The 16,883-nt window shown below is 47.9% G+C and overlaps 1 protein-coding gene across 1 annotated transcript in view; it reads left to right on the top strand.

Moving 5' to 3' along the window:
* The first annotated feature begins 1,128 nt into the window (after positions 1-1,128).
* Positions 1,129-16,883, top strand: part of SGPP2 (sphingosine-1-phosphate phosphatase 2) — a 36,283-nt gene continuing 20,528 nt past the window's right edge. Inside the window, exon 1 of the mRNA XM_085069662.1 lies at positions 1,129-1,402. Within this exon, the coding sequence (XP_084925788.1) occupies positions 1,184-1,402 (219 nt within the window). The 5' untranslated portion in view covers positions 1,129-1,183. The remainder of the gene's footprint in view (positions 1,403-16,883) is intronic.

The following is a 16,883-nucleotide window of genomic DNA, read 5'->3' as shown; positions in this document are numbered from 1 at the left end:
AAGATTGCCTTTGGAGAAGATAAAAGAAAATGAATCACACAAACAATTAGATGAGATCTACGGAGTCTGCCCTGGAATGTGGAAGGGGTTGATGAAGAGCTGTCCCTGGGATTCCTCACAGAGGCCATGTGGCCCATGGGCTGGCCCCAGCCCTGGCTGGGTGATGAGATGTCTCTGCCATCTCAGAGCAGTGGCACTCACAGGGCCTGGGTGAGCGTTTCCTACAGGAAGCTCAAACAGTGGCACAGGGACACAGTGACTTGCTAAAAAGCAACAGAACATGGCTTTGGTTTCCAAGTGCTCTAGGAAGAAAAGCCTTGATGCAATCTTGCATAATTTGGGGTATTTGAGAATGAAAAAAAGCAACAAACTTTAAATTACTCTGTGTTGAGCAAATGATGATTGTGACATCCTTGTACAAAATGTATTTCTGGGCATAGAAATGGGCTGTTCTATAAAGAAAAAAAATGCACTGATGGAACCAAGGTCCTAAACATTTCAAGAGGGAAAATCAGCAAGGATCACCTGTGGCAGGGTTTGCAGCCCCAGAGCTTGAGGGTCATCTTCCAAGTGATAACTCCTCTCTTCCTGGGGGAAACTCCATAGCAGTATTTAAGGGAGCAAACATTTAGCTAGCTATCCTTATATGTGTATGTATACATGTGACGTATACAATACAGATGTGCAAATATTTGGGAAAGGAAATAAAAGCTGATTCCAAAACAGGACAAATGAAGCCAGGGACAGCCCAGGATATCTTTTACACCCACGAGATGAATTGACAGGAGATTAGCCCACCTAGCATGGCGTCCACATCTAAGTGTTTTTCCCAAAGATCTCTGTGTGATTCAGGGCATTCCATCTTCAGGTTAAGAAGACAGCAGGAAAAACATCACGGCCGGAAAAACACCAACGCCAGGCAGGCGCTGAATGTCCTGTCGTGGCCGAGGGAACCCGCGGGGAGGGGAAGCGCCCGGCCCGGCCGGCGAGGGGCGCTCCCGGCGGGGCTCTGCACCTGTGCTGCGGGAGGGACATGGATCGCACCTGTGCGGGCGGGGCGGGGCGGGGCGGGGCGGGGCGGGCGCACCTGCGCCGAGGGGCGGAGCGGGGCGGGCGCACCTGCCCGCGGCCCCGGGGGCGGCGGGGCGCGCTGGGGCCGCGCAGCGCGGAGGCTGCCGGCAGCATGGCCCGCCTGCTGGGCACCCTGCGCAGCTCGCAGCCCGTGGCGCGCTTCCAGCGCTCCTGCGGGCTCTTCCCCGCCGCCGAGGAGGGCGGCGGCAGCGGCGACCCCGCGGAGGAGCCTCGGGAGCGCGGAGTCTGCAACGGAACGGGCGCGCCGCGCTGTCCGGCCGCCGCCGGCCGAGGTGCCCCGGGCGGGGTGCGGAGCGGCCGCGGCCCGCAGGTGAGTGCGGCGGAGGGGGCCCGGCTGTGACTCAGCAGAGCCGCCCCGGCACCGGGCGCGCAGGGACGCCCCGGAGGGTTCCCCCGCATCCCGCCGCCCGCCCGGGCCGGTGCCGGCAGGAGGGAAAAGGACTGGGGCTGCGAGCGGGGAGCGCCGTGCTGTGCCGCAGCCCGGCTGCATCCCGGCTTTGGGCTCTCCGCGCTCCCCCATCGCTGGCGCCCCCGGGATGAGGCAATCGGTGCGGCAGGGAGCTGCCTGCCGAGGGGCCTGGGGGCACCGCAGCCTCACCCCGGAGCAGCTCTGTTCCCCGCAGCTCTCTCCGTGCGGTGCGCACCTGCCGCGCTGTCCCTGTCCCTGTCCCCTGCCGCCCGCAGCGGGTGCGGCTGTGCCCGCAGCTGGCCCTGCTGCTGCCGGCCTGGGCTGTGAGCTCCTCATCCCTGCTCTCTGCAGCCCAGGGGCCGCTGGAGACAGGCTCGGCTCCCTGCGCTTCCCGCTGGCCAGGCAGGTCGCGGCGTTTCCCAGCACGGTCTGTAACTCCCTTGCGTATCAGAAGGGAGCGGGGAAGGGTATGATGCAACCCATGTGTACAGGTCGGACGACCTGCTTTTTCTCTTACTGTAATGACTTGAATTCATTAGCAGATCACTTTGTGGTGCCTTTTGGAAAGCAGGTGTGATAATGGGCTTCCAAACTCTATCTGCAAAATAAACACGGGCAAGTCGTGAATGTCACAACTCTACCACTCCTTCCCTTTCATGCTATTTTACCCTTTCCTGTTCCACATCCAGTGTCCAGATTCCCGTTTCAAGTATCTAAATTTTTTCCTTAGCTTCTGCTTGACTCTTTTTCAATGAGATGTAGTTCCTCAGTCTGTTCAGTTCTGAACTACAGTAAGCTCTATTTTGGGTAAATTATGCAGATAATTCACTAAAGATTTATTATCACTGCTTTCTTTTGAACAGTGACGTAGCTCATGTAGCAGTGTTGATACTAAAATCCTCTCTGAGTTAATGCTCCATGCAGCTGCTCACCTTGAGCAAATGTTTTGGGTTTCACAAAGTAAGGCACGATTACTTTTATGTGAAGGGTGAATGCACTCTGGGTGAGACTCCAAAAAACTTGGAGATAGAAGCAGAAGGATTTCTTTCCACAGAATTAGGACACTCCTTTCTGAAACGTGAAAATTGGGTTCAAACACCCCCAAAATGGACATGGGAGTAATGGCTTGAACAGTGTTTCAATGAAGTGCTACAATTCCAAAGGCATACTCTCTCTGTTCCTTTTTTTGGAAACTGGAAAGGAAAATATCAATACTTAACAGGAGGGTCTTCTGCAACCTGACATGAAATGAGAAAAGTTATTTTGGATATTCCTTAGGCTAAAGCCCAGACACAGTGCTTTGTTGCTGAATGACCTGGGGTTGCCCTGATGTATCTGCAAATAAGCAGGTTTAGGAGTCTCATTAACATTGCAAATTCCTTGGCCATAAATTCTCTATGGGCAGTGGTATTTTCTTGCTGTTAGCTGCAGGTATTTGCAGAAAGGTGCTTAAGTGCTGCTCTTGTGTCTCCCTCCTGGTGAGTTTGGGTGTCTCTCTGCTCATCCATCCCTTATGAAACTTGGGAGTTTCAAAGCACATATCATCAAGACAATTGGTTTCTATCAAGTAGTAACTTCCACATTGCTTTGTCTTTACTGGCACAACTGTCCTAAAGGTTCTCAGGTTCTCCTGTGTAAGTTCTTGGACAATCAGTAGGTTATCTCTGTAAAAACAGAGTATTTGCATTGCATGCAGTGAAGATGATGTGAATGGCTCACTGGACAACGGGACTGCCATAGCTCCATCTCTCCAGGACATTCCCCTTTTCTCCAGTGCCAGCTGTCAGGCCCCTGCATCTGGGCTGGATCGTGTGCCAGGGTGGCCCAGCTGGAGAGACTCTGGGGACAGGGAGCTGAGGGCTGGTGGCAGTTTGGGAGGGGATGGACACATCTGGGAGGGGGAAATGCCAAGCTGCATGGAGAGAAAAGGGGATCCCTCAGGAGGGTAAAAAGACAGAACAGCTCTTCATCTGGAAGGGGGAGGCTTTTCATTACCTGCATACATTTGTGCCAAGAGTGCTGCTCACAATTCATCAGCGTTTTCTTTTATGTATAACTTCGAGATTAAATGTGTTAAACAAAAAAAAAAAAGGCCACAAGTTTAGAGATTACAGTGGTCAGCCAGATTACAGTGGTCAGCAGCACCATGAGTGGCTGTGTTTCTGAGTTTCTGTAAATCAGTCCTGTCTGCCCCACAGGAGTTGCCATGAGATGAGACAAGGAATTAAATTCTTAGATGTGACAGCCATGGCTGCATGTGTTTCTTAAAAATTGAATCAGTCCATGTTCTTGGCTACCAGATCATTTAGAAACACCTTTTAATACCTCAGATGAAAACCAGATCATTTAGAAACACCTTTTAATACCTCAGATGAAAACCCTGGTATCTGTGGATGATACAGAATAGTTCTAGTCCAACACACTAGCTGGATTTACGTCCTGGCTTTGACTAGATATTGAATCCGTGGGCTTTTAGTGAAGAAACTGTCTGGGTTTATTACTACAGAAGACAAGAGAGTAACTACTTGTAATTATCCTGTCTCTAGCTAATAGTACTTTCTTTTCTGTACTCCTTTCTATTCTTAGTTTATTTCACAAAGAATTTGTTTCTGGAACTGCTTCAAAGGTATCTTTTCCTGGTACTCTGTATGAAATCCTCGAGTTGTCCACTTAAAAACACCAACTTGCTTCCTGAAGACTTCTCTGGTATTCTGTGAGTGACCAAATAAAGGCTGCATATAGTTTAAAAGTAGAGCTCTGCTTATCTCTAATCACCCAGTGGACTTTTGCTCCTGAAACTGATAGCCTGAATGAAAGGGAACAAAGGAAAAAAATAACCTTCTATTCAAAGTTCTGTGTAGAGATTTGTTTGTCTTTGTCCACTCTTCCTTTCCCAGATGCTTTATCATCCTGAGATCTGTCTTCCTGCCTTTGAGAGAGTACAGTTCATGTTTACACTGTAGTTATTCCTTAACTGTCAGAACTGCTCCAAACTGGCACAATGTTTACAAACTGCCTGATGATGTTTAGTGATTGTATGGTTCTTGCTCATGCCGTAGGTGAGGAGGATAATAACCAGGATAACAGCCAGGTGATGGTAACAGAGACAGAAAAGGTAGGTACAAACTGCACATCCACCTCAGGTGTATCACAGTCCCAAAAAATGTGGTCAATTACTTGCAAGATATTGGTGGAAACACTGCTTTTGCTGTGATGGGATGGCTGGCAATTTGAAGCATGCATGCTCTAGAGCTTGAGTCAAGGTCTCTCTTGTGCAGTGGTTCCTTGCAATAGATTTTTGCCTCAGTCTCAGAGTCTTGCTTTTTCTTTTTAAATCGTTTTGCAGGCTTACTTGGTTTCACATTGTTTCCCTTTCCATGCAGCTGTAAGTTGGTGGTAGCTGGGGTTGGTTCAGCAGGGGAGGCAAACCCTCGTGAGAGAAGCCCATGAGCACTGCTAGGAGAACAGGCATCAAGGCTTTTCTGCCTCAAGTGCTAACACTTTGTTCTCCTAGAGGATACAGATGAACTTTTGGAAGCTCCTCAGTTTGGAGCTGCAGCTGGGGAAATATGAGATCCAGTTTCTTATTTCAATGGGCTGAACACAAGGCTCACATTCCCCAGCATCACTCCTGTGCTCTGGTACTCTGTGTTCACATCTCCCTACCTGCTGTGGCTGCCAAGGGAGTCAGGGGTCAGTGTCCTGCAGGGGTCCAGGTTTGGGTTTGAGGTTTAAGCAGCCAGTAAGGGATAGAGTTAATCTATATGAAAGAGACAGTTTCATCAGATGGTTTTGGTGAGCCCTTAGTTATTGTGATAATGGCTGCAAGTTTCCCACACCCCTTTCTTAACGACTGTACTTGTCACCTAATGTCCTGCCTTCCCTACTCTACATAGTCCTAGCCACGCCCCCAGTTTTCCCTATTGGTTCCTGTACCCTAACCCCACGTGGCCCTGGCCACTCCCTCGGGTTTCCCCTATTGGTTCCTGTACTCCTAACTCCGCCCCTGTACCTCCCCTGTACCCAGAGGTCACTGGGCCTGTGTGCTGTCTCTACCCCTCTCTGTTTCCCTATAAAACCCCTTACCCTCCTCCATCTTGCTGTCTATGCTCCACGTGTGTCTATGCACCACATGTGGCTGAGCATGTGAGGCCTTCGCCCTCGAGGCATCTCTGCCTCGGAGAGGTTGTTGACCTCTGCTACACCATGCGAATAAACATCTTCCATGGACACAACGCATAGACCCTCCTCGCCTCCTTTATCACCGCCGGTTGTGGAAGCAGACGAACCAAAGCTAGCCTTATGGCTCCCCGGCCGGTGAGAGCGCAGTGTCCGGCCCTGGGACAGAGGGTTTGGAGCACTGAGGCGCTGAACCGGGCTGGGTAGAGAAGCTCTAGGGTAAAGTGTGCTGTAACATCCTCTAAACCGCAGCAAATGGCGCCCAACGTGGGGCACGAGCCACCCTGGAAAGCGTCCCCCTGAAGCCGCAACTGCGGCAGGGGAGTAGTCGCATTTGGGAAGCCATTTCCCTGACGAGAAGCTTGCATTCAGCGAGAAGACTGAAGGGGCGGCCGGTAGCCTCTGGAAAAAAGTCGCGCTTTTCAAAGAGGTTGGCCGAACGGCGGTGGACCATCCCGAGTGCTTTTTTTTTGATTCTCCGTGCTTGGTAAGCCCGCTGGAAAGCCCCTTGGGAGGGGAGCTCTAGGGTAAAGTGTGCTGTAACATCCTCCAAAACTGCAACAAATGGCGCCCAACGTGGGGCACGAGCCACCCTGGAAAGCGTCCCCCTGAAGCCGCAACTGCGGCAGGGGAGTAGTCGCATTTGGGAAGCCATTTCCCTGACGAGAAGCTTGCATTCAGCGAGAAGACTGAAGGGGCGGCCGGTAGCCTCTGGAAAAAAGTCGCGCTTTTCAAAGAGGTTGGCCGAACGGCGGTGGACCATCCCGAGTGCTTTTTTTTTGATTCTCCGTGCTTGGTAAGCCCGCTGGAAAGCCCCTTGGGAGGGGAGCTGGTGAAGGCCTGGTCGGCTTGGTACGGGGGTCCCTTTTTTCTTTTTAATTTGTTCTTTTTGCCTCGGGGTGGGTGGAGGGTTAGAGGTAGCGTCTTGTCGAGGTGAAGAAAGTCTCGCTCCATGCGAAATCTCGACAAGAAAAAACCCACTTCTAACAAGGGGAGACCTAAGTTTTGTGCCCCCATTTTGGGAGAAGTTTTTCTTATAAAATTAGACATATTTTATAAGGAATGGGGAATCAGCTCTTGTGTGGGAAGTTTTTGCGCGCGAGAGATAAAGTAAACTAATCTGTGTTTTGTTTTATTTAGTTATCTGGCAGTGAAAAACCCTTGTTCTCTCCCTAATAACCACCTTCCCCTGCATGTATCCCCCAACATGGTGCCGGCCATGTGTTGGTAGCACCCCCTCCTCCACCAGCTCGTGCTCCCCCTCTGTCCCTCAGGAGAGAGCTGATCGTACGCTTTTCAGCCTCTCCTGCCCCTTTCCCGGGTTAAAACTGGCCACTCTAACTCGAGATCCCTGCTAACCTCCTTTCCTGTGCCCCAAACCTCAGCCGAGCTGACTCCACATGTTTTCCAATATGGCGCCGGCCGCATGGTCAGGCACGCCATGTTGTCTTCTTCCCCTTGAAATTTTCCCGGGCTTGCCGAAGCTCCACCCCCTGCATTCCTCGTGTTCCGTTGTAGCCCCTCCCCCCGTGTCGGTGGGGGCTCCCTTCGGTCGCAGATCCCTCCTCATCTGAGTGTTTCTCTTCGGTGCGGGCCCCTCCTCCCATCCTCTCAGGTGTTCCCTCTCAGCCAGAAGCAGCTATAGCCTGGCTGGGAGCGGAGCCGCACCTCCAGTTTCCCGTAGCAAGCTCGGAAGAGCCGGTGGAGCAGCACCTCTAGCTCCCCGCAGCAGACACTGCCCCCGGAGCCCGGTGGAGCTGCGCCAGAGCAGTCCCTGAAGCTGTGCTGCCGTCCGGCCGTGCTGAGGCCTAGTGGAACTGTTCCAAACCCGGCAGAGCCACAGCAGGGAAGAGCTGTGTGTCACCCAGTGAAGCTGCGCTGCATCCAAAGTTTTCTCCCTCTCCTAAGCTGAGAAAGACTTCGGTGACAACCCCGTTGCTGCTGCAAACCCTGCCTTCATCTTAGCAGCCCCAGCAAAAGAAAAACAGACTACAAACATGACTGCAGTCCGAAAATTCAGCCTGTACTGAATTCCAACATCAAAATCAGCCAGCTGCATCATCGTTTTCCCCATACTCACAGCAAAACTAATTTTGTTATTGCTTTACATTTTGTTGTTTTACCATTTTCCTGTTGTTTAAAAATTTGCTATGAAAGTTTTTAAGAAAAGCCTTTCCCTCTTTAATTTAGTAAAAAATGGGGAAGTATTGTGATAATGGCTGCAAGTTCCCCACACCCCTTTCTTAACGACTGTACTTGTCACCTAATGTCCTGCCTTCCCTACTCCACATAGTCCTAGCCACGCCCCCAGTTTTCCCTATTGGTTCCTGTACCCTAACCCCACGTGGCCCTGGCCACTCCCTCGGGTTTCCCCTATTGGTTCCTGTACTCCTAACTCCGCCCCTGTACCTCCCCTGTACCCAGAGGTCACTGGGCCTGTGTGCTGTCCCTACCCCTCTCTGTTTCCCTATAAAACCCCTTACCCTCCTCCATCTTGCTGTCTATGCTCCACGTGTGTCTATGCACCACATGTGGCTGAGCATGTGAGGCCTTCGCCCTCGAGGCATCTCTGCCTCGGAGAGGTTGTTGACCTCTGCTACACCATGCGAATAAACATCTTCCATGGACACAACGCATAGACCCTCCTCGCCTCCTTTATCACCGCCGGTTGTGGAAGCAGACGAACCAAAGCTAGCCTTATGGCTCCCCGGCCGGTGAGAGCGCAGTGTCCGGCCCTGGGACAGAGGGTTTGGAGCACTGAGGCGCTGAACCGGGCTGGGTAGAGAAGCTCTAGGGTAAAGTGTGCTGTAACATCCTCCAAAACTGCAACACTTAGTGACATCCTTTGGAAGATGAGAGTAGTCACATCTGAAGCTCAGGTAGCATATTGCAACCCTGAAAATCTGTGAGCACTGGGTTTGCCTCTCCTCAGGGAGCAGCCTGGCATCCCCTCCTGAGAACAGGCTGCAAACTCAGATGTGTGCCATTTGTTACCATCTCATCTCCAAGATCTTGCTGCAGAAACACCTGATGCTAACAAAAGCCTGTGAAGCTTTACTGATTGCAGTAGATCTCCTGTGTGGTGCCTGCTACTGGCACAGGGGCACACCAGGGGCTAAGCTGGCAGCCCCAGTCCTTACACTGATGATGATGATGGTGTGCTTCATGACTCAGTGCTTCCTGGCTCACAGCCTGAGTCATCTTTTGGAAGGCCACTGGACCTTGTAATGAGGAGCTGTCAGGATCCTAGGATTAATTCCAGTGCTTGGAGGTGAGCCACTTGCTGCTTTATAATTCTGCTGGATGTCTCAGGCCATTAGTTCAGATATCAACCAGAATAATAAAAGCTAATCTGCTGTCGTTTTTCTCCTTTGGGTCTCTGGAGAACAGGAGTAGATTTAACAGACAGGAAGCCAGAGAGAATGTGTTCTGGAAAATTCCTTTGGGCAGCCAGTTCTTTCACTTTACCTTGTGTTTATGCTGTGCAGAGAATGTGTATGGGTCATCTGGGCAGTGGAAGGTGACTAATGACTGCTATGGCAAGTAAATCTGAGGTCTAGGGGGTACAGGTAGTGTTGTCTAAACCATGAGATTTTTATGTAAACTGTCTCTTCACTTTCCTGCTTTAAAGGGCTTCATATCAATTCAGTTTAGGTAGCACCTGTAACTTCCTTTCCCAAGGTAAACTGCTATTGGTCTAGATGTCGAGGACTGTGAATGCTTTAATATGGAGCTAAATTGCTGATTTATTGATGTTTTATTTTACTACTATATTTTGGAATATTTATTACCAGATGTAAAAATAAAAAATGTTTCATCCTTCCTTTTGAAGACAACTGGCAGTTGCAAACCTCTGTTAACAGGGTTCCCTGAGCCTGTGGGTTCTGCCACACAGGAAGTGGTCACTGTCACCCCAGGCCAGGTCGTTGTTATCCCCTTTGCAGCTTGCTCCACTGGGTGGAATTATTACTGCTTACTTATGTCAACCAGTTTAATTAGGTGTATTGCCTTTAGTGTTTCCTGCTCTTTGACTTAAATCCTGTAACTATCTGCAGGGAAAGAAGTTGCTTCACCCTGTGCTGGTGCCTGATTGTAAGAGAGTAAAAAAAATAGTTGTCCGAAAATGGTAAAGCATTACTCTGTTTATGTTCCAGAAGCCTTGCTGCTCTGTGCCTCTCAGAACAGACCTCTGCCATAGAGCTAATCAAAAAAGTAACTGATTGGATTCTTGATGCTGCTGTGTAGAAATAAGTGATCAATCTATGGTGTCAAACTTCCAGGCTATGGTTAATTTTAAAATAAAATCATAAGGTGAGAACAAGTTTTTGTTCTGAAAAAAAATGTAACAGTGAAATCCTGGTTGCCCATGGTCATTGGCCATTCCCACAAGCTTCTGTTGGGTTGGATTACATCAGGTTAAGTTAAGATCCTGTTGAGGAGATCCCAGCTGATGGGAGCTCCTCAGACCTGGTGTGCTGGGGGAAAAGTGAGTGAGGGTCTTCCCATTCCTCCTCTCTGGAGAACACCTTGGGTATCCAGCAGCCATGCAGGCCTCAGTAACACTGACTCATTTGGCTTTGGCAGGAAGTCAAAGCTAAGAGGGGATGGTGCTTGCAGGGACATGGGTGGGTGTGTGGGCAGGGTGGCCATCTAATGCTGTGCAGTTGGAAAACTGCTGTTTTGTGGCACATCCTTCTACCCAAAACCAGTTTTAGTAACACTATACGTTTGGAAATATGAAGTATAATAGAGTTTCAGAGGAATCTGGTATCTGTTTTGAAGCTGGAATCCCCGTCTTTCTGAGCTGCCTGTAATTTGCTTCCTCTGGTTCTTAACTTGTGTTTCCCTCCCTCTGTCCACAGACACTGATGCTACCTAATCCTTAAAATACCTTCCTCAGACATTTCCAGGTGCAGGCTCTGTGTTGCACCTCACAAAATTGCAGTCTAATTCTCGTAAATTAAAATGCAATTACATAAACCTGTTCTTCCACTGTAAAACAGGGAGGAAGGAAGCCTTTTCCTTCTGCCCTTCCTTCTCCTGCCTCTCTTGCCTTGTTGTTTCCACATTGCACAAATTGTCCACTTCTTCCTGGAATGTGGGAGGATGCTGAAGTTCACAAGAAGCTCACCCACCACATCTGCCAGGGCACCTGAAACAGCAGTGTCCAACCTGCCCAACCTCTGCCTGGCAGAGCAGGGCTCAGGGAAGGGAGGAGGGGAGCTCATCAAGGAGAAGTGCACAGCCCTATTTGGGCTGTGGTGCTGTGCAGCTTTTTTTGGCAGAAAAATGCTGCCGATGCACATCAGTGGTTAAAAACAGAAGTGTAAGAACTGGACTTCTGGGGAGTTCCTCCAGCTGCTGGAATGACCACAAGAGGAAAGCTTTCCATAAAGAGAATGCAAGGAAATAAACACAGAGGCTTTACCCTCCATGTAGGAAAGGTGCACACAGGTGTCTGTATGCTCAAAAATCTGAAGATCATGTTGGAAGGTAGACCTATGGGAGTTCCTCAAAATTATCTGGAAGAAAAGGGGTGAAACACAGTTCTGATCCCATGGGACCACTGTGTGAAGATCAGGCTGTCTTGCCTTTTTACTAGCAACAAGAAAAAGCTCCAAAGTATATGAGCTGGTAAGTTTGAGGGTTTGTCTAGATGATCTTTAAAGGTCTCCTTCCAACCCAAACGGTTCTATGATTCTCTGAATCGTGGATGTCAACTCTCCAGACATCTGTTAAGAAAGGAGTACAGGAAGTTAAATGGTCTGTGAGTTTGAGTGCCACGATGGACACCTTTTGGTGGAAAGTGATGAAGTCTCTTCAGAACAGGTTTCATAGCCGTGTGGAAATCACTGGCTGGAAATGTAGGTGTGAGAGGCATGCTGCCTGTGAGGTGAATTTAGAAGAAGCTGCAGTTAGGCTGGAGGATGAGAAGTCAAATAGTATTGTCAAGCTGAAGGTATGGCTAAAAATTAACTTCTATTTGAGAGGTGCAGATCCTTATTGGAGAAGCAGGTATAGACTCAACTGCAGAATGGGAAACAATGCATGTGGTAGAGATTTCATGGAGGAATAAATGCTGTTAGAGGAGATCACAGGTTGGACATGGTTCAGTGGTGACAAACCTCTGAAAACTGCCCACAAAATGAATGACATTGTGCAGGACTGTTCCTTCAGCACTGCTCAAGTGTCACATCTGACCTTTGGGCTCTGTAATTCAAGGCAGGCATGTTAGGTGCTCTGTCTGGAAAATACTCAGCATCCTCTGTAAGAATTACCAGGTGATTAGAGGGTGGAAGAGAGGACAGTTATGTCCTTTCTGACTGCTTGTAACAACCTTCTCCTGTGTCATGCCTCAGAGGAAGGAAACAATTTGTTCCTTGTCTGCAGTAGATAAGAAAATAGCCATAGGTTTAAATTTCAGCAAGAAGGTTTCAGGCTAGGTGGCAGGAGAGCAAAGCACTTGGAGATGGCCTGCAGCAAGCAGTGGAGTCTCCACCACTGGTTCTGTAAGGACAGGTTGGACCAACTTCCACCAGAGTGATGGGAATGTAAGCCATCCATCCTTGGTGGGCAAGCTGGACCAGGCTTGCTTTAGGCTGTGTGTCAGGAAATGTGAGGCTGTCCTTCCAGTCACTGCAGGCATGGTCCTTCACAAGCCATCTCAGTCTCCTTAGCATCCTTAGCATCTCAGTCTCCCTTTATATCTGAAAGAGACTTACTTTTCTTTCTTTAAGATGCCTTTTTTCTTTAGGAAGACAACATAATAAATTTTTCCTTCCTTGATTCTTCCTATTAATTGCCTAAACAAATGCTCTGTCAACTCTAGTCTCATTATTCCACTTTATAATTAAAAGACTTGGCAGATTCTGTTACTTCTGTGTGTTCCTTCAGCAGAAGGAAGGAGGCTAATCATGTTACTTCAAGAGCAATATACAGAAATAAAACCTTTAATTCAGTCTACCTACCAACTGCTAATCAGAGTGGAAGGGAAATAACATGAAGATTAAAAAAATGAAATCTTCATACTAAACTGAGGTGTCATAACTGAGTTCTGGACCCATTCCAGCTTCAGTGGGCTGGGTGTGTGTTGAAGTGCAGGTGAGTGTATCTGCCTCAGCTGACCATCCTCTGCAGACTGAAGGGGAGACTTTGGAGGAACACATATTGATGTAAGGTGTGGTGATTGGTGTGAGGGATTAACTGGATGAGCACTGTGCCCAGTGGGACAGTGTTGCTGGGAAACCTGCATGTACCTTTCCCATTTTCTGTCTGACTGGCCTCAGCCTTTGGTCTGTCAAAGCTTCCAGCCATGCCTGGTGCTGGTGACTGTGCAGCACTGCTCTGCTATGGCACCTTGCTGAGAGCTTTATGTAAAGGCCTTTTTTGGTGCTTGGAATGAATTAAGAAATTGCTGAAATACTAATGGGATTCTACCTGATTTTTGGGCTCCCCACTGGTTCTTTACCTGAGACCACTGCAAGTGCTGTGGCTCTCTGGCTTGAAGCTGGAGCATTGTTACATCTCATGCAGTGATTGTCTTGCTTCTGCACCAGCTGATGTTTCCAGGCCAGATCCCTGCTCATTATGCCAGCAGTGCCTGCTGCTGTCACTGCTTGCACAGCAGCTGGGAGCTGCATGTGTCCTCTGAGTGCTGGGCAACAAGGGCTTGCTGCCAACAGCAGAGCTGGACAAAACTCTGCGGCATTTAAAGAGAATTTTCTTGTGATTTCTGAGGTTTTGGTTGGGTCTAGGTGTCCCTCCAACAACACTGTAAACCTGGACAGCTGTTGAAAACTGGCTGACCTGTGTTCTGTAGAGATGAAAAAAATTAATTCCTTGTTTTAAAGCCTTTGAAGAGAGTGGGAAGCTGCACATGTCTGACTTTGGTTAGGTGTATTTTTCATGCTTTGTGCACTTTGTGGGCTCCATGTGCTATTGTCCTGCTGTCTCCTGACATCTCTGCAATTCCTTCCATGACTCTGTATTCCTCCTTTGCTGGCTTTGCCCTCACCCCCCCATGGGTGCTGTGCACCCATCTCCTCCCTGCAAGGGGCTCATGATCACACCAGGCTGTCCCAGTGGGGCACAGCCTCTGTTCCCCCATTCCTTCCTCATGGAGCCAAGAGTTCCAGTGCTGGTGCTCCCAGGGAAGGTGAACAAGTAGGAACTGGAGTGTTACTGGCTGCTCTTGGCTGCTTGTTGGATCCTCTGGAAACTCTGAATGTGTTTGACATTGAGCTGTGCAGTTGGATGGAACATTTGAAGTTCTTGATAATCATGGGTTTTGCTTTTTCTTATTTTCCAAAATCTAATTATCAATACCTAATTTTTTTTTTGTTGTGACTTGAGAGGTTCCTTTATTAACTGGGTACAGTTATTAACATAAAGTGATGTAAAACTGTTTATGGAGAATACTGCAGTACAGAAGGCTTTTTCCCGCTGGTTTTGCTCCACACAGCACAGCTCTGTGGGGCTGAATTGATTTATACTGTCTTTGTGTACAGCAACATCTAGGTTGGAATTTTTGGCTTTTTCTTTTGCGCCTGATTTTTGGTAGCTTCTCTAAATTTAGTACTTTTTTTTTTTTTACTGCATTAACAAACCTTGAAGTGATAAGTATGTAATGTGTTAATTAGGGGCTTTGGGAGGGGAATTCCTAATCTTTTGCTAGGCAATTCTGTTGGAAGGGAAGCAAGGGACTTCAAGAACTTCAATTAAACATGTACATCTTCTGAAAGATGTGCAGTAATTGAGAGCTGAGAACAGAGTGGTGGTTAATGGGATCTCTGGGTCAGACTGAGCCTTAGAAGTCTGATGCTGCACAGCTTGTCTCTAGAGACAGGGCAGGAAAAGCTGGGGCTTGTTTTGCTCTCTGACAAGAGATATCCCAGAGGAATTGCAAGGAGTAGTATCTTTGCACAGCTACCTTTTTTTTACCCTAAAAATACATTTTTAATCTATTATGTTAGTGGTTCAGCTGCTGTTCCTTTGCTTCAGCTTTGAAGGCTAAACCTCACATATCCACATCGTTCCTAAAATGATGGATTCCTCCTCTGCTGTGTCACTGTGTGTTATTGAATCCCCAGAGTCACCACAGTGTTGGTTTGCCCTGCTCTGCTGCTCTGTAGGAATGTTTTGGGGATTTTGCTCCAAGGAGGTTGGGTGGGTGCTGTGGCAGCACCTGCCGGGGTGACACACCCCTGTGCAGAGACTGCAAACGAGGGATGACCTACAACAGCCATGTTCTGTGCCACTATTTCAGATGGGCAGTGTATTTATGGAGAATCACACATCCATGAGGGTTTCTTGTAGTCTGAGCACTTGAGGTTTTTCAAAATAGATATTTTGCAGTTGATGAGAATTGTCATTTTTGTGGAATTACCTGTCTTCTTTGCCCATGACTCTTGAGGCTTATTACATCTTGCTTCTGAAATGCTCTAAAAATTCTGGCTTTATCTACAGCCTTAATTGCTGCCCATTAAAACATCTCTGATTCAGACTGAATGGCAATGGAGATGGATGGAGGGGCTGACTTGCTGAAAGGGCTTCGGGGATTGTGGAAGGCATCAGGTCACTGCAGGACATTAAGAATAACCAAGTCTAAAGATAGGAGTTACTTAAAATTAGAGATTGAATAAATTTCTGGGAATGTTAGAAGATGGTAAATGTTCACACAAATAACAGTGATGGATTTTTTTTGCACTGGGGTTAGAATGAGAATAAAAAGGGAAGACACTTCAGAAAGCACTGCACTCTTCTTTCTGCAGAAATAGAGGGTGCAGCCAGTAAATGTGAGCAAACTGCAGTCTGAAGGTGCATGGAGGAGCCTTGCTGTACTTACAGTGCTTTAGGATCACAAGTGCAAACATCTCTGTATTGCCATGTACTGCCAAACATCAAGTGGAGCAATTCTCTGGCATCCTGAGTGCCTGATGTGTCTGTTAGCATCATGTCACAGGTAGGCTCTGTTTGTCCCCTGCCACACACTGGCTGTGCACAACTGCTGCTGTAGAGCTAAAAAAAAGGTGTTAAAAACCCAACCAAACAAGGTAGGGGTGTGTATGTGTGTGTGTGATTTCTGATAGAAAAGGAATGGAAGAAAGAAAAAGATTTTAAAAATCACATGGAAGGACTAGGACCTGCCTTCAGCCTGGAAATACTTTTTCAACTGCACATTTATTTTTGAACCTGATAAATTATACTTTTCCCCACAAAACAGTTACTGGAATTAGGAAGTTTTATCCCTCATCCCACGAGGCTGCAAGTATTAAAGCATTACCTTGGGGATCATCTCTGAGCTAAAGCACACAAGCATATAATTCCCAGAGCCCTGGAGATTGATGCTTAATTGAGGAGTTAGTGGTGCCAGAAGAGGGCTTTCTGTGGGGCCGTGTTAAGTGTCACCAAATACAGTTTCAGGATCTCAGAGGGAAGCATTGGAGTTGCTAATTGCACTTGGGGTGTTTTCTAAGTGGCAGATGAGGCTTGAGACACTCAGAGTGATTGCTCTGTCATGCAGCCAGCCACAGCAGAGAGCTGTCATCCTAGAGGAATGCCAGTAACTCATCTGTGACCTCTTCTGTGACTGATAGATGGGGGAGCACTCCTCTGACCCCAGTGTTTCAGAAGTGTTGACTCATCTTTTCTGTTTATTGATGCAAAAATCAATTTCAGTAAGTTGTGGGGTTTTTTACGAGAGTTGAATGGATGCAACTTCTTCCCATCTTGCTTTTGTCATCTCCATGCAGTTTGCCTCATCTCTGCATTAAAAGCAGATGAACAGACTGGAACTTCTAATGGCTTTTGCAATGAGTCACAAGTGCATGTCTAGACTCCTTAGGCAATTTTTATGTTTTCTCACTAGCATGTAGGATGAGAGTTTCTCTTTGGTAAACTAGTTACAAAGCCAGCTCCAAGCACAACCATATTCCTGTTTGGAGAGGTTTACAAGCTTATGCCAAAGCTGTATCTTAACTTAGTGTGTCCATGTTGTGGTCCTTTCTCAGTTCTCATCTTTAGGAAGTTCTTTCTTCTCATATTTACATAGCCAACTTTCATATTTTTAATTTTTTGGGGAATATGGAGTGAGATTTGATTGGCTCCTTTGCTCCTCCCCCAAATCAAAATTCCTCTTCTTCCATCTACCTATTTACCTATCTCCTTCTTTTCTGAAGTGTACAGGTGTTCCTACAAAATATCA

This window comes from Lichenostomus cassidix, chromosome 9 (assembly GCF_008360975.1).
Source record: "Lichenostomus cassidix isolate B80296 chromosome 9, HeHo_3.0, whole genome shotgun sequence".
In the NCBI taxonomy this organism is placed as follows: Eukaryota; Metazoa; Chordata; class Aves; order Passeriformes; family Meliphagidae; genus Lichenostomus; species Lichenostomus cassidix.
The sequence above is the reverse complement of the archived record's forward strand: the minus strand, read 5'-3'. Positions and strand labels throughout refer to the sequence as shown.